This window comes from Piliocolobus tephrosceles, chromosome 11, assembly GCF_002776525.5.
Source record: "Piliocolobus tephrosceles isolate RC106 chromosome 11, ASM277652v3, whole genome shotgun sequence".
Classification (NCBI taxonomy): domain Eukaryota; kingdom Metazoa; phylum Chordata; class Mammalia; order Primates; family Cercopithecidae; genus Piliocolobus; species Piliocolobus tephrosceles.
In genome coordinates, this window is record NC_045444.1 from 113496891 (window position 1) to 113518415 (window position 21525).

General features: G+C 41.0%; 2 protein-coding genes across 3 annotated transcripts in view; one reads left to right on the forward strand and one right to left on the reverse strand.

The window, feature by feature from the left end:
* Positions 1-16698, forward strand: part of RHBDD1 (rhomboid domain containing 1) — a 202319-nt gene extending 185621 nt beyond the window's left edge. For both annotated transcript variants that reach the window (XM_023193832.1, XM_023193840.1), the window contains one exon: positions 16567-16698. Coding sequence is in view for 1 of the 2 variants with exons in the window: in XM_023193840.1 (XP_023049608.1) it covers positions 16567-16601 (35 nt within the window). In the remaining variant the exon portion in view is untranslated. The remainder of the gene's footprint in view (positions 1-16566) is intronic.
* COL4A4 (collagen type IV alpha 4 chain) overlaps positions 1-21525 on the reverse strand; it is a 138992-nt gene that overhangs the window by 19849 nt on the left and 97618 nt on the right. The window contains exons 35-42 of the mRNA XM_023193830.1: positions 18332-18439; positions 17432-17539; positions 9266-9337; positions 7982-8110; positions 7779-7889; positions 6215-6370; positions 3712-3819; positions 2770-2778 (exon numbers count right to left, since the gene is read on the reverse strand). Coding sequence (XP_023049598.1) covers positions 2770-2778; positions 3712-3819; positions 6215-6370; positions 7779-7889; positions 7982-8110; positions 9266-9337; positions 17432-17539; positions 18332-18439 — 801 coding nt within the window. The remainder of the gene's footprint in view (positions 1-2769; positions 2779-3711; positions 3820-6214; positions 6371-7778; positions 7890-7981; positions 8111-9265; positions 9338-17431; positions 17540-18331; positions 18440-21525) is intronic.

Genomic DNA, 21525 nt, shown 5'->3' on the forward strand with positions numbered 1-21525 from the left:
GAGACGGAGGTTGCATGAGCCGAGATTGTGCCACTGCACTCCAGCCTGGGTGACAGAGCAAGATTCTGTCTCAAAAGAAAAAAGAAAAGAAAAGAAAAAAAGAAAAAAGAAAACCACTATACTAAAGATGTGACTTTTTTTCTTTTACTTTCACATCTTTAAGACATTTTTAATAAAGCTTCATTCAGTCATCCTGCATCACACAGGGATAAGAAATAATAACACTGAAAAATAATGATAACAGCTAAGACTCACTGAATGCTTTATCATAAATCAGGCCCTGTGCTGAATGCTTTTACTATTCAATCCTCCCAACAAGACTGTGTATGTGCTACTGTTATGAGAAGGTTATGGATGAGAACACTCAGGCTTGGCCAGGTGCGGTGGCTCACACCTGTCATCCCAGCACTTTGGGAGGCCAAGGCAGGCAGATCATAAGGTCAAGAGATCGAGACCATCCTGGCCAACATGGTGAAACCCCATCTCCACTATAAATACAAAAACTAGCCGGGCGTGGTGGTGTGCACCTGTAGTCCCAGCTACTTGGAAGGCTGAGGACGGAGAATCACTTGAACCCGGGAGGCGGAGACTGAAGTGAGCCGAGATCACACCACTGTACTCCAGCCTGGCGACAGAGCAAGACTCTGTCTTAAAAAAAAAAAAAGAGAACACACAGGCTCAGGCAAATAAGGGACACTTCTGTGGTGACACAGCTTAAACATGGCAGAGTGTGGATTGCAATCCAGGGCATTCTAGCTCCAAATCCATGTTCTTAACCACCTCATCAGACTGCATCAGGAACTCAATATCTGGGTAACAAATTCTCAGAAATGAAACATATTTTAAAAGGTATCTGGCCAGACATGGTGTTTCATGCTTGTAAATCCCAGTACTTCGGGAGGCTGAGGTGGGTGGACTGCCTGAGTTTGAGAGTTCAAGACCAGCCTGGGCAACAGGGTGAAGCCCCATCTCTACTAAAATTGCAAGAAATCAGCCAGGTGTGGTGGCACATGCCTGTGATCCCAGCTACTTGGGAGACTGAGGTAGGAAAACTGCTTGAACCTGGGAGTGCAGTGGTGGGATCTCCAGTCTGGGCACCAGAGCAAGACTCTGTCTCCAAAAAAAATAAAATAAAAATAAAAGATATCATCTGATTAGCTATGGTGTTCTTCAAATATATGCAAAAGTGTGAAATAATTTCAAGAACATCAATCATAAAGCAGTAAGAAAATCCTTAACAAAATGTGGCATAACAACAAAGTTTTAGCCTTCTAATACTTATTGGGCCTGTGTAAAATGACCTGGAATTCTTATGAGCTATTTGGAATTTAATCCCATGTAAAATATGGTATAAAACCACAAGCAACACAGGGCCAAATGTATTTCTATAATAAGTACAGTTTAATGTAAAACGTGGCTTTTCTACTACAGGTGACTTGAGAGAGATGCATAGAGGCATCTCCTATTTTCCCTGAGTAATGTCTGGCCCTTCCCAGTGGCAACGGAGTTGAGAAAATGGGAGAAAGTTTGAGAAACTGGGAGTTGAGAAAGTGGGAGTTGAGAAAGTGGTTGGTGCTTCCTATTTAGAATTTTGATGTTCTCTTGAAATGACTTTATACTTATAATCACAGAGAGACAGGATTGAAATGAAAACATCAAATAGAGTTTAATTTTTAAATATAAGCATTGAAAATACCAGGACTTTTTAAATTTTTGATTTTGCTTTTCTTTACTTTCTAATAAGTCAGAAGCTGAAAAATAAAAAGCAGGAGTGGGGCGGGCGCGATGGCTCACACCTGTAATCTCAGCACTTTGGGAGGCTGAGGCAGGCGGATCACAAGGTCAGGAGATCGAGACCACGGTGAAACCCCATCTCTACTAAAAATACAAAAAATTAGCGGGGTGTGGTGGTGGGTGCCTGCAGTCCCAGCTACTTGGGAGGCTGAGGCAGGAGAATGGCGTGAACCCAGGAGACGGAGCTCACAGTGAGCTGAGATCGTGTCACTGCACTCCACCCTGGGTGACACAGCGAAACTCTGTCTCAAAAAAAAAAAAAAAAAAAGGGTTGGGGACCTGAGGCCTCTCCTCTAAAGACCTTAAAAGTAATACATGGTGTCTGTATTCAGAGCAATTTTCATTAGGGCTAATAACAGAGGCCTGGAAAGAACAAATGCAAGCACTCACAATTTTTCTTTTTCTCTTTTGAGAAATGCTTTTTATTTTCTTTGAAAATGCCAGGCACAAAATAACATGCTACTTTTGCATTGCAGGGCATTAAGTGAACATTTTCCTTTTAACACACAAAGAAATGTGCTCCTTAAAAATGGACTTGAGGGTGTAATAGGAAAGGCTTGTCACAGCCCCTTACTGGGAGGTGAGGCCCCATTTTTTAATGTTGTGTATACCATTTATTTTACAGATGCTGTATGTATTTATATTGTAGAATTTTAAAAAGGAACTTACATTGGTATGTACTATAGCCTTTGACAGAGAAAGCCCACATATGTCATGCCCCAATTGAAACTATGTAGGCTAAGGATCTACACTGCCTTGACAACCTATCAATGAGGCTAAGTGTTAGGATGCTCTAATATGAGGTTACTGTATCTGTAACGAGGAAGCAAAGCACTGCAGCCTAATATCCTTAGAGTACCCCATCTATAAAAATGTAACAAAGTTTAGTTCACCCATACAGAGGAAAAAGGACAAGTACAGAAATGACTAGAAACCAGAGTGAGGGGAAATTACCAATTCTGTAGCAAAGCTTACCTCTGGGACCTGGAAGAATCCGAAGACAACAAACAAGGCCAGGCCATGATTTTCACAGGGTGCAAAGAGATTGCAAATTTGTGGATTAGGACAAAAATGAAATGGATTGAGAACATGCATTATAATTCGAGGCAGCATCAGTGACAAGCAGAATGGCAACATCTCTTTACATAAAAAGTCCACATCAGTGTGACTGACAGGAGCAGCTATGATTTAGTAATGGAGTTTTCATCTGTAGAATGACTTGAAATGAAACTCTCTTGAGCAATAGAAAACTCTAGTTGATTTCTTATTGCAAATATCCCCTCATTTAATGCATACAGGAATTCAATCCATTTAAAAGCTTCTGAAAATTTCATATTAATTTGCCAAGTATAGGGTATGCATAGAAAGGAAATGTGAAAAGAATCAACATAAAGGGCACGGTGGCTCACGCCTGTAATCCCAGTACTTTGGGAGGCCGAGGCGGGTGGATCACGAGGTCAGGAGATCGAGACCATCCTGGCTAACACAGTGAAACCCCGTCTCTACTTAAAATACAAAAAACTTAGCTGGGTGTGGTGGCAGGTGCCTGTAGTCCCAGCTACTCGGGAGGCTGAGGCCGGAGAATGGCGTGAACCCAGGAGGCAGAGCTTGCAGTGAGCCGAGATCACTGCACTGCACTCCAGCCTTGGTGACAGAGCGAGACAGTCTCAAGAAAAAAAAAAAAAAAAAAAAAAGTGTATATAAAATCAATTCCTAATTTTCAAACTTACTTATTCTGGCAACAAATTATTACTTTACCAAACATGAGACTTTGTAGTGCAGCCTGAAAGAAATATACTCTTAATATAAGAAAGGGCTTAAGTAATAAAAATGTGCTAGAGATATTAACTACTTTCTCAATGATGACCATTTTAGTAAATGTTTAAACAAAACGCTCTACGTAGGTTGGAAGCTCACCTGGAAGACCAGTGGGCCCTCTTCTCCCTGGAGGTCCAGGTAAACCCTTCTCTCCAGGTGGCCCAGGAAATCCATGTGGTCCCTGCGGCCCTGGGAATCCCATTGGTCCTTAAAAAAACCAAAACATAAAAATGAGGGCACTGGAATGAGACAAGATAAAAACAATGACAGTTTAATAGACCGAATTCAGAAATTCACTCCAACAAAATGCAGGGCATAGCTAGCCTGAGAGTCAAGATGAGCCTCGCTTTCCTCTGTCAGGCTTAGACGGGGGTTGCCTCTGAAGGAAACACATGATCGACCGAAAGAACTAAGGAAATGGTTCCATGATCAAGACAAGGCTAAATTACAATGAAAAGAAGTCCTGTAACCCTGAACTTTCTCTGGAGACAAAGGCCTGGGACTGAAGGGAAAATCAGGAAAAAGCTTTCAATATCCGAGAACCATGTGCCTCCCCAGCCGAGTTCAAACCACGCTCCTCCTCACTCTCTTAGTTTTAGGCACAACGGTTCAGTTCCTCATATGTGATGTTCCTTTACTTCCATATCCATGGTGTCCTCCTCATGTTTTACAGTTAAGACCAAGTCTCACTTTCTCAGGGAAGCCTTCCCTGGAATCCCAACTGAAGTTTAGTTGCTTTTTGATCAGCTCTGCATTCAGGACACTCAACTGGATTTAAACTGACATATCCCTTAGCGTGCATGTCTGTCTTCCATGAAACTACGCTTTTTATAAAAGAAATTTTATTGTTATTATTAGCTGCATTCCCCAGGCTGGAGTATAGTGGTACAATCATCGCTCACTGCAGCCTCCAACTCCTGGGTTCCAGTGATCCTCTCACCTCAGCCTCCCGAGTAGCTGGGACTACAGGCACACACCACCATGCCCAGATAATTTTTTAATTTTTTTGTAGAGAGGAGGTCTCACTGTGTTGCCCAGGCTGGTCTTGAACTATACTGGCCTCCAGGGATCCTCACACCTTGGCCTCCCAAAGTGTTGGGATTACAGGTGTGAACCACTGAGTCAGGCGGAAACTCTGTCCTTATAAGATTAGAGACTCTACTTAAATGTGTTCACTACTATATTCCTGCAGGTGCCTAATATTTCTCACGGTGTAAGTCATAAAAGGTAAACTGAGGAAACTCACTCTCTTTATAGTAAAGCACTGTTTGGCCATTATATTCTCTGGACTGGGCGTCAAGAAGCATGATTAGTAGTTTCACCAATATTTCTAACTCCCTGTGTATTCTTGTGTAGAGCACTCGTATTCATATGGTGTGTTAGTTCCTCAGTCCTGAATTTTATGTCCAGAGATTTATTCCCTAGAGTAACTAAAGAGGAAGAGTGTTAGCCAGCCCCTTCCTCCTTTCTGTTGGTGACTAGAGTGTTAGCATGTCAGTCCAATTCTGAAGTTCAATAATTAGAAGCCTACTTACCTGTAGATTTGAGCCACATTCTCTAAAATTGATTTCATTGCTAATACAGATGAACAGGCTTACTCCATGCTGTTGTACAGGCTGTGCACTGCACAATTCCACAGATGCCATTTGCACTATACTCATGGCAGCCTCACAGTGATTTTTATCTGTGATCTAATCTTTTGCCTTATTTCACACTTGGTTTAGAACTCAGGCAAGGTGCTAGTTATTGGGCTCCGTTTGCAAATTTCAACTGCTCTTTTTCTGATATCCAGCTTCCTTATTTATGAAATCGGGGAGTTAAAATGGATACTCATTAGTCATATTTTTTCAACAAAAAGCTTCTTTGAACCTAAAAATTATCTGAAATTCTGGAGACCAAAAACTGATCTCCCCAAATATTAGCAGTTGGATAAAAAATAATTAAAATAAATATTTTAACCTCAAAGAGTGGGGAAATTCAGTGATTGGGGATCTTTGCATGAATATAAAAAAGCAAAGTCAGCAGTCTAAAACTAAGCTGTCCAATACAGAAGCTATTAACCACACATGGCTAGTTAGCACTTGAAATGTGGCCAGTCCGACCTGAGCTGTGCTGTTAGCATGGAACACACATGGGATTTCAAAGGCAGGAAGAAGGAGTGGCTTATTTGCAAAAGGAACTAGGTTTGCACAATCAGCTCAATTATTTTATTAATAAATGTATATTAATTATATGTTAAAATAATATTTAAATATATTATGTTAAATCACATAAAGTATGAAAGTTCACTTGTTTTTACTTGTTAACATGTGACTACTATATTTTTAAATTGCACATGTGGCTTGCATCACATTTCTACTGTTCAGTTCTGGTCTGGAAGATTACCAAGAATATTATTAGGGCCTAAAGATGAACGTGTGTTTCTTCCTTTTACTTCTTCAACTGTGACCCAAAGTTCAGGACTCTTTGGGGAAATAAGGACATTTTGGAAAGGAGTCACTTTGTTTGCATAGGAAATAGAAATGGTGGCACAGTACCCCAGACCCTCAAGAGTAAGATAACCAAGGTGTTCACATACTAGTTAATGGAACAACATTCATACCTTTCTGGCCATCTTTTCCATCACATCCTGGAAAGCCTTTGTATCCTGGAGGGCCTGGTGGGCCGGGGAGACCTGGTGGCCCTGGTAGACCACAGTCACCTGGCTCCCCTCTCAGGAGGTCAACAGTCCCAGGGAGGCCTGGAGGCCCAGGTGCTCCTAACCACAGAGAAGAGACAAAAAATACTCTTTTAGTCAAAGACAAATGTGTATACTGGCTGCTTGAAAGTTCAGGCTGCTTGAAAGCTTCTGAAGAAAAACAATTTAATGATTTGCAAGCAAGGAATAAAGAGAATTAGAAGAATAAGGAAGTCAATGATAACAGAAATGAAATAGAATGGATCGTAATACCAAGTTGAGAAATGGTGTAGATAATGGGTTGGTAGCTGTTAGACAAAATGAACCCAAGCAAAACTTTCCTTCCCTTCAGAGTCATTCCTGTTGAAAATATCATTTTGGGTTGTTGTTTGCATTGCCACTGCTTTAATAAGATGGATAGGTGGATAGATGGTTGGATGGATAGATAAGATAGATGGATGGATGGATGGATGGGTGGATGGGTGGCTGGCTGGCTGGCCGGATGGATGGATGGATAGATGGATGGCTGGATATGTGGATAGATGAATAGAGTACCAGACAGACAGATGAATGGATAGATGGATGGACTGGTAAATGAATGGATGGATGGATGGATGGATGGACAGATAGACAGGCATTTGAGGAAATATGTCTGGTGGGAAAGGAATGTTCACTCGATTAAATTTATAATCCTAATGGAAAACAACTTTCCACAAATAGGAATAAATTGACCCCAATTATATTCCTACTTAGTTTCTTAGCACACTTCTTAGCACACTTTTGAGAGCTTTATTATTTTCAGTGTACAATCTCTAATATCCTAAAGATTCAAAGATGATGGGCATGTGTCTTTAAGGAAGAGTTCTAAGAGCTTGTATGAATGCAATTGCCTGCATTTAGCAAGATATCACACGGAGCCACACTCCTCCCAATTCCCAACCCAGCTCTAGCCTAAACCCACTTGGTCAGCTTAGTAATGACTTCCAACATCTTTCCTTACCAAAGTTTGCCCCTGTGAAGTGATGAAAGAAACAACATGTACTGTCAGCAGCACATGAAGAGACTGTTTCTTGCGTGCAGCAGGCCTGCATCCTGTCACTCTGGGCTAGTGCCAGTGGTTTATGTGACAGTTGCTAGAGACCAACAAGGAGGGTGCGATTCCCACTTGCCACCCACTTCTGAAGACTTTTGGTCAGCATCAAGCTGATGACAGAAACGCTTGCTTGTCAGTTTCTACCCTGAATAGGCGAGGGCCTAACACAGCTGAAATAGAAGAGTGACAGGGCCAAGTCCTGGTCCTGGATATGGTCCTGAGAGCCCACCACTACCCACAGTCCCACCCTAACTATGTCTCACTTATCCACCTGCCAAGCTGATCGGGGGCTGCTTCAGTGCTTCTATTCTGCCACTGTCTGGTCCCACATTCCTCCAGAGCTGGCAGCATCTAACAAAGGGAGCACTGCCATCCTTTGTCATGATTCTCTCATACCTCTTGGGCCATCGGGACCAGGAGGTCCCTGATCTCCAGATGGACCCGGTTCAGGAATGTCCTTAGGCACTCTTCCTGTGGCACCTGCAGGACCAGGTGGTCCTGATCTCCCTAAGAAGAGACATGTTCACACATTAGCCTCATTGCATTCGGAAGGTTTTGGTTTAGTTATTGAAAGAAGGGCAAAGCATGCTGCAGCTTACCTGGGGAACCTGGGAGACCTTTTTCTCCACAAGGACCTGGAGGAGAGATTCCTGGGCTCCCAGGATCTCCTCTCTCCCCTTTTAGCCCAGGCATTCCCACTGGACCAGGTGGCCCCATATCATGCAAACCTTAATGGGGAAAACAGAATTAATACTATATCTTCTCTTTGGTTGTCCCTGTTATAGTGCCTGGAAAGGAATCACTTCCCAATAGCAGCAGAGAAGTGGCTGGTTCTGCAGACACCAACCACTGGTTGCAATGGTGATCCAAATGTCTGTACTATTTCTCTCTTAGGACCCACCACACTGGCCAGCCATAAGTTTTATTTCTTTTATAGTTATTTTCCAGCTTTTAGAAAACAACAATTTGGAGGCAATACCAACACTCCGACCTCTACAATGGATAGAGTAAAAACAAATGAGATACAATAAGTAATTATACACATGTTCCTTTGAAATTTGAGATGGAGACTGGCATAATTAGAACTATTGTGGAATTTCACACTGGGAAGGAAGGACATCGGTGTTTTCTTGGAAGGAACACACATTTAATCTGACTATTTGGAGGAGCTACTAAATGAATCTTAGTGACTATATTACTGGATCTTCCAAACTATAAAGATTTCACCTCTCTCCAACAATAAATTCAAACCTAGCAGCACCATTCCTGTTCCTCAGGGTCACTCAACTTTGCATGTTAGGTTTCAGCTACTTTATCTGATCATAGGCGGTTTTTCTGAGAAAGTAACACAACAAATATTGATTATATTAAACAGAAAAAGAAAAAATACACTTGTCAAAGATTAACCTATTTATGTTATGAAAATAATAGCAAATTGTGGAGGTAATTTGTTTTAGCAGTGGCCATAAAAAGATGCTATTACTACTATTTTGACCTATGTGGTCAAACATAGCATTACTATACTTAAAACAATACAAAAATCCTAAAATCCCCAACTATTTACTTGTTAGGATAACATTTTGAAATGTGGCTCCTTTAAAGCAATTGTTCAGAGTACTTTTAGTAGACAGAAAATCCAAAGCAATACCAAGAAAGACACTGTTAACCAACCATTCCTTCTTAAATAGGGTTTTCTCAAATGTCCTTTTCATATGTCATTTTTAGCACTAAAAATAGCTCCAATAGCGTGTCTCTAACCTAAGCCAGTCTTGTTAGTATTGCCTCCAAATCTCATGAAGTACAGAAATACCAGGGGAGGGTACCACTTTCTCTCATGAACCATTGACTGAAGCTCAGTCTGTTACGAATGATTAGGTGCTTACCTGAAGCACCTTTGGTTCCTTTCTGACCCTTCAATCCATGTAAGCCGTTCAGGCCAGGTGATCCGGAGGGACCTGAAACATACCACAGGACTGTGACCGGAAGGGAAGACCAGCCATCGGTCCTCACTCCAGCTACAACCGCAGGCACTGCCCAGCAGAGGGCACGCTGCTGGGGCCAGCAGATAGCTCTGAGCATCCGGACTTCGTCATCACGGTGGAAACCCAGGCCCAGTACTATTTAACACATTCGTCCGATAGAGATTTTCTGCCAAGACAGCTTAACACAAACATTTCTTTGGTTTTAAAGTACTGCTGTTGGTTTCTGATCCTATCATGACCAGATACAGCCTAGAATGACTGAATCTTGGCGTAGAAAGTGACCTTTGATTTTATGACAGTAAAATCACCCTAGATGAGGAAACAGATGGGATGGGGGCAAATCCAGGCCTCACACCTGCTTGGGGTCACTGCACCCTCCCAGGGGCTGCAGACTGTAGTTTCTTCAGGACTCACGGAGATGCAGTCAGACGAGAGGATGCGTGGCGCCTGTGGCATGATGGCAAATGCTGGTCCTGCGATGCTCAGGCCTGCATGGCGAGTGGGCTCCAGCTACTGCCTTGCAGTCACTTCTTTCACAACCATCCTGATGCCTTTCTGCAGAACCTAAGTTTATATTGCGATGATCACTGAAAACTCCCGTCTCTGTAAATAGACATTACCCCGCTGATGCCTGTTCCTTCTCTCAGAATCTTCTGTTTAGTTCTCCAAAGAGCCGTCCACCAGCCTGGCTTGACTGAAGATGTCACTAAACACTTCCAGCGGAAAATTTTTCTTAAGATTTTTCATCAAGGTATGTTGAGTTGTGTTGAAGTTGTCTGAACGAGAGCCTTTTCAAATGACACTTCCTGATGGCCCTCAGTAAAGTTGGAGGAGGAGAGGGAGGGAAGAAAGCAGGTAAGGAAAATTTATCGAGCATCTCCTGGGCACTGAGCCATCTGCTGGGTGCCTTCTCACAAGTCCTGTCCCACTGATGGCTATGAGCGCTGCAGCTTCTCCCCAGCCTCTGGCCAAGCCTGGAAAACTTCCTATCTCATCAGTAGATCTTCCACCCAGTAGCTGTTCTTTCTTATCCAAGACAAGAGCCTCTCCGTGCACAGCCAGCCTGTTTACTTAGTTTAGGGTCACATCTCTCAAATTTGGGATAAAAATACCATCAGCTTATGAGGTTGAACACAGAAGGTGCTCCCCACCTACCCCCATGATATAGGACCCCCTTGATTGTTGATGTCCACCCCACACTGTGCAATAATCATGTCTTTGGGTGACTATATCCCCTGCTCAAGGGTAAATCAGAGTTCAAGACTAGGTCCTATGGATGTGTTCAATAAATGTTTGTTGAGTGAGTGAATGAGAAAATATGGAACAAGGTGGATGAGGGAGAAAGCTACAAAAAGGAGTAGGGTAGAATTTTTATTTGTATACCATATCTTTCTTTAATAGATTTATAGGACAAATATAATTTACTGAAGTTAGAGGTATCAGTTTGCATATAAATAATTCAAGTGCTAATTATTATCTATTCATTTTAAGCAAGTCCTCTATAGATTCTTATTAGAAGGTGGTACCATTAGTTGCTTCCGTTCTATTTATCATCAGTACTTGAAACAGATAGTTGTTATTCTTTTAAGATCTAAGCTTTAGATTGGTTTAAATGAGCCACATTCTCTTGAAAAAAAAAATGGGAGTGCATCTTTATTTTCCCTAAATCTCTTATTCCTAACCACTTTTTACAGTTCTGGCTTAGTTTATTCTCCAATCCTCTTTCCTATTTTATGAGCCAACGTTTCAAGTTTGCACCAAAAGAACACACAGACCTTCTTTATCTGCCAAATCTGGATATTTATTGCAGTCTATCTGAAATGATAATAAATTTTTGGGGGGACCACTTCGCTATTTCCACATGTTTTGATCTCCAGCTTTAGTCACCAAGATTGATGGCTTGGGGACGTGGCTGGGGTGGAATGTCTCTGCTCCTGCCAGCTCCCCATTGTCACATCAACACATCCAGATCCTAGATTGTCACAGCCCCAGCCTCTCACCATTGTTGAACTGGCCGACCCTTATCTGACCCAATGTTATCGTTCTAAATTGAATGCAGCTACATCTGAGTAGGGTTGTAAGGGTAATTTTTCCTTCTTACTGAAAGCTTTTTATCAATCCCATCTCTAAATCAGAAAGTTGTTCATGCATAAAATATATACAGTGCAGATGAGAGGCAATTAGGCTAACAAAGCACATTTCTGGGTAATGAGGAATTTTTATTCACCTCTCTGGTCGTCCTCCTGCTAAACAACCATCATTTCATTATTTCAGTCTTTCAGGCTGCAGCACACTGTACTTTCAGGCCGGGTGCTTTTTCTCCAGTCAGTGAATCTAACCTCCAATCCAGCTGGAATTGTGGCTCCCCTCTTTGTTAGCCAGTGAACTCTTTACGACTGGATTCCCACTCTCAGGCTGTATTTTGCCTGAAATACAGGCTGTATAAAGCCTGAAAACATTACACACCCAAGAGCCTTTTATATGGGTTCATACTTTTAATAGAGAGGGTGACCAGTGTGTCCCTGTTTGCCTGGGACTTTTTCCTGGTTTTAGCACTGAAATTTCTCCATCCTGAAATACCCACTCAGGCCCAGGCAAAACAGGACAGCCGCTCACCCTAACTTTAAAGCTGATGGGAAGAGAGATCTTTGTGATTGTAAGTAATGGTTGAAAAACCTGGAAGATTCTTGTCAACAAAGATTCTGAAATAAGATTTAATTATTTTTTATATCAGCAAATATGTGAGTGCCTACTAAGGGTGTAAGATGTGTTTCCCTAATGCACAGAGCGTCTGCCCCAAATGTACCTCCTGGCAGGTGCTGTCAAGACAATGCGGGACAAGTCTGTCCCTGATGTGATGGAACAAATGCGCAATTACATCCTGTGTGGTAAGTGCTGAGGGGGAAGGGCAGGAGGGAAGTAATCTCGTAAAAAAAGCAGGGGGGGTGGGGTGAATATTTCCATAATGTTCATAGCTCTAAGGGACATGGCATTTCTTTTCTGAGGAAAGCCATTTCCAGATTCTTCTTTCTTATGAAACGTTTTACTTGCTACCAGCCAAGATATGAAATCCACATTCTTTCCAGTTCTTGCTATGCTACAGATAATATTCTTTAGGTTTTCATTATTTCATTATATTACTTCCCAACTAGGAATTGGGTGTCTTCCTTTTAAAGGGCATATGTACTTAAAATTTTAAGTCTAGGAATCAAGCCATTTTATTATTATTATTACACTTTATACATGCGCAGAATATGCAGGTTTTTTACATAGGTTTACATGTGCCATGGTGGTTTGCTGCACCCATCAACCCGTCATCTACATTACGTATTTCTCCTAATGCTGTCCCTGCCCAGCCTCTCACCCACTGACAGGCCCCGGTGTGTGATGTTCCTCTCCCTGTGTCCATGTGTTCTCACTGTTTAGGTCCCACTTATGAGTGAGAACATGTGGTGTTTGGTTTTCTGTTCCTGTGTTAATTTGCTGAGAATGATGGTTTCCAGCTTCATCCATGTCCCTGAAAAGGACATAAATTCATTCTTTTTTTTATGGCTGAATAGTATTCCATGGTGCATATGTGCCACATTTTCTTTATTCAGTCCATCATTGATGGGCATTTGGGTTGGTTCCAAGCCTTTGCTACTGTGAATAGTGCTGCAATAAACATACATTTTCATAGGTCTTTACAGCAGAATGATTTATAATCCTTTGGGTATATACCCAGTAATGGGATGGCTGGGTCAAATGGTATTTCTGGTTCTAGAGCCTGGAGGAATCGCCACACTGTCTTCCACAATGGTTGAACTAATTTACACTCCCACCAACAGTGTAAAAGCATTCCTATTTATCCACATCCTCTCCAGCATCTGCTGTTTCCTGACGTTTTAATGATTGCCATTCTAACTGACGTGAGATGGTATCTCATTGTGGTTTTGATTTGCATTTCTCTAATGACCAGTGATGACGAGCTTTTTCTTTCATATGTTTCTTGGCCGCATAAATGTCGTGTTTTTTTTGTTGTTTTTTTCTTGAGAAGTGTTTATATTCTGTTTATATCCTTCGCCCACTTTTTGATGGGGGTTCTTTCTTGTAAGTTTGTTTGAATTCTTTGTAGATTGATAGATGGATAGATTACAAAAATTTTCTCCCATTCTGTAGGTTGCCTGTTCACTCTGATGATAGTTTCTTTTGCTGTGCAGAAGCTCTTTAGTTTAATTAGATCCCCTCTGTCTATTTTGACTTCTCTTTTCACTGCTTTTGGTGGTTTAGTCATGAAGTCTTTGCCCATGCCTACATTCTGAATGGTACTGTCTAGGTTTTCTTCTAGGGTTTTTATAGTTTTAGGACTTATGTTTCAGTCTTTAATCCATCTTGAGTTAATTTTTGTATAAGGTGTAAGGAAGGGGTCCAGTTTCAGTTTTCTGCATATGGCTAGCCAGTTTTCCAACACCATTTATTAAATAGGGAATCCTTTCCCCATTGCTTGTTTTTGTCAGGTTTGTGGAAGATCAGATGGTTGTAGATGTGTAGAGTTATTTCTGAGGCCTCTGTTTTGTTCCATTGGTCGATATATCTGTTTTGGTACCAGTACCATGCTGTTTAGATTACTGTAGCCTTGTAGTATAGTTTCAAGTCAGGTAGCCTGATGCCTCCAGCTTTGTTCTTTTTGTTTAGGATTGTCTTGGCTATACAGGCTCTTTTTTGGTTCCATATGAAATTTAAAGTAGTTTTTTGTAATTTTGTGAAGAAAGTCAATGGTGGCTGGAATCAAGCCATTTTTAGCATATGTTTAAGTTAAAGTTTAAATCTGATTGAACACAAGCAAGACACAAAATCCATATGGCCTGTTCTAGCAGAGCAAACAACTTTGAGTTCAGCAGCTGGTTTGTTCAAACAAGATAATCAGTCCCCTTGACTTAGTTAGAACATACTTCAAATATTTAGTTTCTCAGTTCAAAGTGTTTCTGCTGGAGTGCGGTTCATTTTTATATCAACATGACAAGCTGCAACAATAAATTTATACTGTAGATGTTTTAACTTTTAGGAATACATTTCACTGTTTTGTTTTGTGTTATGGTTTTTAAAGACCGGTTGTTCTCTGAGCTGTCTGAAGTGAAACAGCGTCACTGTATGGGGATGGAGCACCACTGCAACATCTGTCTGTAGGTGGTATGAACAAGTGAAGTAATATGTTCATTTCCTCACCTTCTCTTTTTAGCACACTATTTCATAGCACAGAATTATAATGTGATTGGAGATTAATTTTGGGGTCATTTTGTTATGGATCAAATTTACTAGCTATTTGTTTTGTTTTTTTGAAACGGAGTCTTGCTCTGTCACCCAGGCTAGAGTTCAGTGATGCAATCTCAGTTCTCAGATACAACCTCCTGGGTTGTAGTGATTCTCCTGCCTCAGCTTCCTGAGTAGCTGGGACTACAGGCACCCGTCACCATGCCCACCTAATGTTTGTATTTTTTTAGTAGAGACGGGGTTTCGCTATATGTTGGCCAGGCTGGTCTCGAACTCCTGACCTCAGCTGATCCACCCACCTCAGCCTCCCACAGTGCTGTGATTACAGGCATTAGCCACCATGCCGACTAGCTATTAGTTTTGTAATAGCATGCCATACTGAAGTTGTGTGATAAATGCAAACAAATTCAAGGGAAAGAAGGATCAACAACAGTGACATGAGCCCTGTCATTTTGACCAAATTGGGTGTATGTTGTTAAGCCACCAAGACACTTAAAAATCCTTGCTGTGTTACTAAACTGGGAGGGTAGGAAGAAGTGGAAATGCAGTGGGAGTGGTTAATGATGACAAATGTTTTCTTTTGGTTCTTTACCAACTGTCTTCCAGACACAAAAAAAAGTGTCAAAGAATATGCCATGAAGGCTGTAGAGATGGTCAGAGATAGGAAATGGCCACAATCACCAGAGAAACTTTCAAAATAACAGAATGATCATTTTGCCTGAAATCCTAAATTTATCATGAATTGTTGTAATTCACATTACTAAAAGTGTCAATGAAGATGGAGAACAGTACAAAGATATCTTGTCTTGTGAAGGGAACTTTTCCTATCAAGTTATGTGAATGCATGAAAATACATGAGTATACCAACTCTTCAACATAAACGGCTCCTGTCTCCACAGAATCACACCAAGTAATACCTACCACACTACAACTTCTGGAAAATTACAATTATTTCAAAGCTATCCAATGAGTGAAGAGGGCAAAGTGTCAGAAAATCATATTTGAATTTTCAAAACAATAAAAGGATTAATCCCAGAAGAAGGGATTTCCAACTCAGTACCTTCTGAAAGAAGGTACTTTTTATTTTACCAGGATTTTGCATATGTATGAGTCAATGAGCAAAGGCAGATGGAAGGAGAAGGGAAGGAAGAAGAAATAGAGGAAACCTGGCTAAAAGACTCTACCAAGTAAGCCGGAACCATCAGCTGTTGGTTCAGATAAGGATTGCAACCTCATGGCTACCAGCTCAGATATTCATTCTCCTGTTTGTCCATCCATTCATACCACCAACCAATATACTTACTGGGTAGTGACTGGGTCCTAAGGATATATGAAAGGTCCTTGCTTTTTAAAAAATCATACTCTATTTGATGAGAAAAACCTCCAAACAAATGCGATACAATGTAAGTGTAATGCTAAAGATATGCCCAAAAATAATACCCATAAAAAAAGTACTTTTTCTTTTTTTTTCTTTTCTTTCTTTCTTTTTTTTTTTTTTTGAGATGGAGTCTTACTCTGTTGCCTAGGCTGGAGTGCAATGGCACAATCTTGGCTTACTGCAACCTCCACCTCCCGGATTCAAGCAATTCTCCTGCCTCAGCCACTCAAATAGATGGGATGACAGGCATGCACTACCACACAGCCAATTTGTATATTTTTAGTAGAGATGGAGTTTCACCATGTTGGCCAGGCTGGTCTCAAACTACTGACCTCAAGTGATCTGCCCACCTCAGCCTCCCAAAATGCTGGGATTACAGGCATAAGCCACCACTCCCGGCCAAAAAAGTACTTTTTCTAAAGCGGAAGAAATGGACTGACGAGGGATTGATACCATGGATGAATGTGAGGGCATAAAGATTTGTTAAAGACAAGTATTTTATAGTATATTGTATTGTATTATATTATTATATTATAACCAGACTTTTCTAACCAGTCCACTATTGCCTTTACAGACCAAGAAATTCAACCCAGAAAAAATCATCCTTGATCAAACAAAGATGGTGAACACGAATTACTCTGTCTCTGTAGCACCTTCGTATTTTCTCTTCCACTTATCATGATCAGTAAACATATATTCGTTTCCACATGTATTATTAATGTCTTTCTCTCCTGCCATACTGTCAGCACCATGAGGGCAGGAAGCAGGTCTTTTTTCTTCAAAACTGTACACCCAGCATTTAGCACAGAATCTAGGACACAGTAGGAGCTTAACCATAGGTGAAAAGAATACATAAATAATGGGCCTAAACATCATAAAAATCATTTGGCTAAATGCCTTCAGAAATAAGATGGCAGCAGCCGGGCACTCACATCCTAGCATTTTGAGAGGCCGAGGCGGGTGGATCATTTGAGGTCAGGAGGTTGAGACTAGCCTGGCCAACGTGGTGAAACCCCGTCTCCACTAAAAAATACAAAAATTAGCCGGGCATGGTGGTGTGCGCCTGTAATCCTAGCTACTTGAAAGTCTGAGGCAGGAGAATCGTTTGAACCTGGGAGGTGGAGTGAGCTGAGATCGCGCCACCGCACTCCAGCCTGGGCGACGGAGCAAGACACCATCTCAAAAAATAAAAGAAAGAAAATAAAAGAAAATAAAATGGTAGCATGGTAGCACTACCATCTCCCTGGTAGAAGGCAGGTCAGCTGGCTGGATGGGCACTACAGCCCCGGCTAAGGAAGAGTAGGAAGATGCTAACAGCATCTACAGAAAAGGGTGGTATGACCAAGAGCATGGTCACTCACTGGTACAGGAAAAAACACCATGAATTTGCCCTCATTGGGCTGCATTTTTCTGGTGGGATGGGCTTCTTTTTGACTTACCTTTTATTCCTGGAGGACCTGGTATCCCTGGATCCCCCTGGAGGCCTCTTGGCCCAGGGTCTCCCATTTCTCCTGGCTGTCCCCTCAGCCCAGGCATCCCCGGATCACCTGAGGATGACAGGGAAGTTTTGCAGATGCCCAGATAATAAATGAGTTACATTCACTGTGAAAGTCATCTATGTTCTTAATAAATGGCTAACAGAGAACACTGTCTCATTACTTTTTCTTCCTATATATCTGAACTCTAGGGAGAAAAATACGTTTAAATTCAGAAGGAGAAAATACACTTCCAGATGAATGAAGTTGCCAATTATAGTTTTAAACTTTCTTTTTTCTGAATTGGCAGGAAAAGTATCCATGAAAATACTGTGCTGTAAGTGTGACATCTGCCTTAGGTCGAGAGGGGGGAAAAAGAAAGAATCCTGAATGGCAGGGGAAATGCAAAGGGCTGGAAAGGAGCTGCTATCTGGACCAGGCACAGTGGCTCATGCCTGTAATCCTGCACTTTGAGAGACTGAGACAGCCTCCCTGAGGCCAGGAGTTCGAGGCTACCGTGAGCTGTGATTATGCCACCATACTCCAGCCTTGTTAGTAGAGTGAGGCCCTCTCTAAAAAAACTAAAACTGAAAAGAAAGCAGTTGCTATCTGCCCGACCATTCCTGTGTCTGGTGCCATGCTAGGCACTTTACAGGTGCTGTCTTAATCTACTCCAAGTCACTCGGTGAAATTCGCTAGCTTATAGGTGAGATGTAGGTGAGCTTAAGTGACCTATCAGAAGTCACAGGTCTGGGAAACGGCAGAGCCATATCTGAATTTAGGTCTAATTAAAGACTGGTTGTTTCTGAAACATTCTGAGACACAAGAGTGCTCAGGAAGCCTCCAGATTTCCTTTCAAGGTACCTGGGCACCCTGGTGGTCCAGAGGAGCCAGGTGGTCCAGGCCTTCCGGGTGATCCTCTGGGTCCTTGAACGCCAGGCAAGCCCTGGTCTCCGGATGCTCCAAAATGCCCTAAAGAAGGAAAGATCAAACATTGGAGTTGCTGTTTGAGACAGTGACTCTGTAAAATCACCAACTTCAGCCCACCCTATTCTTTCCTATCCTTACTTCTTTATTTTTAAATAGTTTCTATTGGAAAGGAAAATAACATTAATGAGATATTGATAACAAAATGCCCATAATCCCACCAGCTTAACACAATTCTCCATATGTGCATACACATACAGATGATATCCACAATTTTATATTCTGATTTCTAAAACTAGTGTTGTAGCATAAGTAATTTTCCAAGTTTATATTGGTATTTCCTAATTATCATTTTTAAGTGAATGGCCATTAGCTTTTTGAGTCAATCTTAATTACATTAACTAATTCAATTTTCTTTTACTATTGGCCATTTAAGTTATCTCTAACTCTGCTGTTACCCATAATGCTCTTTATATGTCTCTCATCAATTTTTTTTCTCCCATTAAATTATTTCCTTAGGAAAAATTCATAGGAGTAGAATTTCTGGATAAATAGCATGATATTTTGGTATTTTCAAATGCATTTTAAATGCTGAAGTATTTTAAAGTACATCACACCATAGTGTAAAACCATCCCTAAATACTTCAGGAGGTAAAAAGTCTGAAAAATAGGAACGTTTTTCTCCATTGCCAAAATAACATTTTCACAGCCAAGAAAATTAATAGCAATTCTTAATACCATCAAACACTCATCCCCATACTTGAATGCCCCCAATTCTCCCCTTAATGTCCTTCACAGTTGGTTTGTTCACACCATGTTTCATCCTAGAATCACCCATAACATCTAATGGATAGGTCTTTTCAATTTTTCACAATTTAAAACGGTCCTTTTCTCATGACAATGACTTGCCACAGGGCACAATTCAGTTCTTCTCTAGTTTTCTACAACAGACCATTCAACCTTTGGTTCTTGATACGGGTTGCCAGTACTTTAGAGTAAGTACTGCACTGACTCATATCACCATGTGGAACCCCACCACAGCTCCAAGAGCATGCCGTCTTCTTACTGAGGACATTTTAGTTTGCTGACTTCTTTTCTTGCTAATTTATTACGGATAAAATGATATTTCAGACACTTGAAATTACATTTCTTTGATTACTAAAGAGGATGACTATTTCCCCATGGGTTTATTTACAATGTATGAGTTTGATGCATGTTTATGGGATAAACCAAGAGTGTGTGCTGAAAATCACTGGTTGAATCTGCACATAAAATATATGCCTCTGTATTTACAAACCGTGGTGGGGGCTATAGTCATCATTTATTATAGCACACATGAAACAAGCTTTCATTCATCTATAACTGTTCCCTGATCGAATTTACCATTTATTAGTCTCACTCTATACTATCTTATTTATCCTGAAAACATTCCTACAGTAAAGGTAAAGCAGCAGTATTCTCATCCACAAATGAAAAAAAAAAACACCTTGTCTCCTGAATTTTGTGGGTTTATGTTAAGAACAGAACTTCTGAGTTAATTTGTACTATATTTTCTCTCTGAATAGAGTGCAGAGTGGGTAGGACTGAACCCAGGATAATCACATATAATCCCAAAACCAGCTACAAATCTATGCCTTCTCACGATGCTCATTCGAATTCAATGCAGCTTTCTCCAGTCAATGGAAATAGTGTATTAAGTAAACTCTACACTGGTGAATAACTTATAATATAATTTAAAATTTCTAAGCTGAGGCCGTGGCATATGGGAAAGGGGCCAATTTAAATGGTGGTAACCACATGAGAACAGGCAAATTCTGCCAAGGCAAACTTTCTGAAAAAGTTAGCCTAAGTGTAAAATCACTCAGATTTATGATTTTTAACTTAAAATACTAGGTAACATCACAGGCCCCCATTTTGGACTACTCTGAGCTTATAAAATCTTATCTTTGGGGTTTACATAAAAATACCAATAAGTATAGGAAAATGTCTTCAGGTTTTGCTGACTGATGATGATAATGATGACAATGATGATCATCGCACTTTACATTTGCATAATCACTTTCAGTTTCAGGTTCTTTCATTTGATGCTCAGGACAATCCTGCAATATGCATAGGGCCAGTTTATAGGTGAGGAAACTACGCTCAGAGAAGATACTCAACTTATCCAAGATCACAGGTGAAGTAATAATAGTGAGCCACTGATTTTTCCCTTCTGAGGCTTCTCACTTTGATATTTGTCATGAACTCCCACAATGCTGACCTCAAAACTATTTCCACCATCAAATGTACACTTCAGTTATACAGTTCAGTTAAAATATTATACTATCGCCTAGGCCGGGCACAGTGGATCATACCTGTAATCCCAGCACTTTGGGAAGCCGAGGCAGGCAGATCACTTGAGGCCAGCAGTTTGAGACCAGCCTAGCCAACGGGGTGAAACTCTGTCTCTACCAAAAATACTAGCTGTGGTAGAGCACACGTGTAGTCCCAGCTACTTGGGAGGCCAAGGTGGGAGAATTGCTTGAACCCAGAAGGTGGAGGTTGCAGTCAGCCAAGATCGTGCCACTGCACTCCAGCCTGGGCGAAAGAGCAAGACTCCATCTAAAATACACACACACACACACACACACACACACACACACACACACACACATATATATATACACTATCTAAATGTATTTGTTCATGTCAGAGGTGAAAGACCCATAAGAAAGAGTGGGAAGAAGGTGGGAAAGGTCATTTTTGTCACTGTACTAAATTGTTTTTGTTAGACTTCCATTTTAACAATCTTATAATATAAAAAGAAAGAAAATAAAACTTCTCATATAGTTCTGCTCAGAAAATATCTAATATTCTTTCTGTTATATGAAATGAAACACCGCTATTGCCAGAGGGAATTTTAAGGTAATGCACACATTTATTAATACGAGGTGTTTTAATTTGCAAGGGACCCAGCTAAACACAAACCTGGTTTCTAACCTGACCACTATTGGCTGAATGCCCTGGGGTATAACTTATTTAACCAGGCATCTGTAGATGGACATTTGTTCCATCCAAACAATGCACATTCCTGGGCATGCATCCTTGTACACTTGTCTGATTATTGACTCCAGATAAATTGCTAGGAGAAT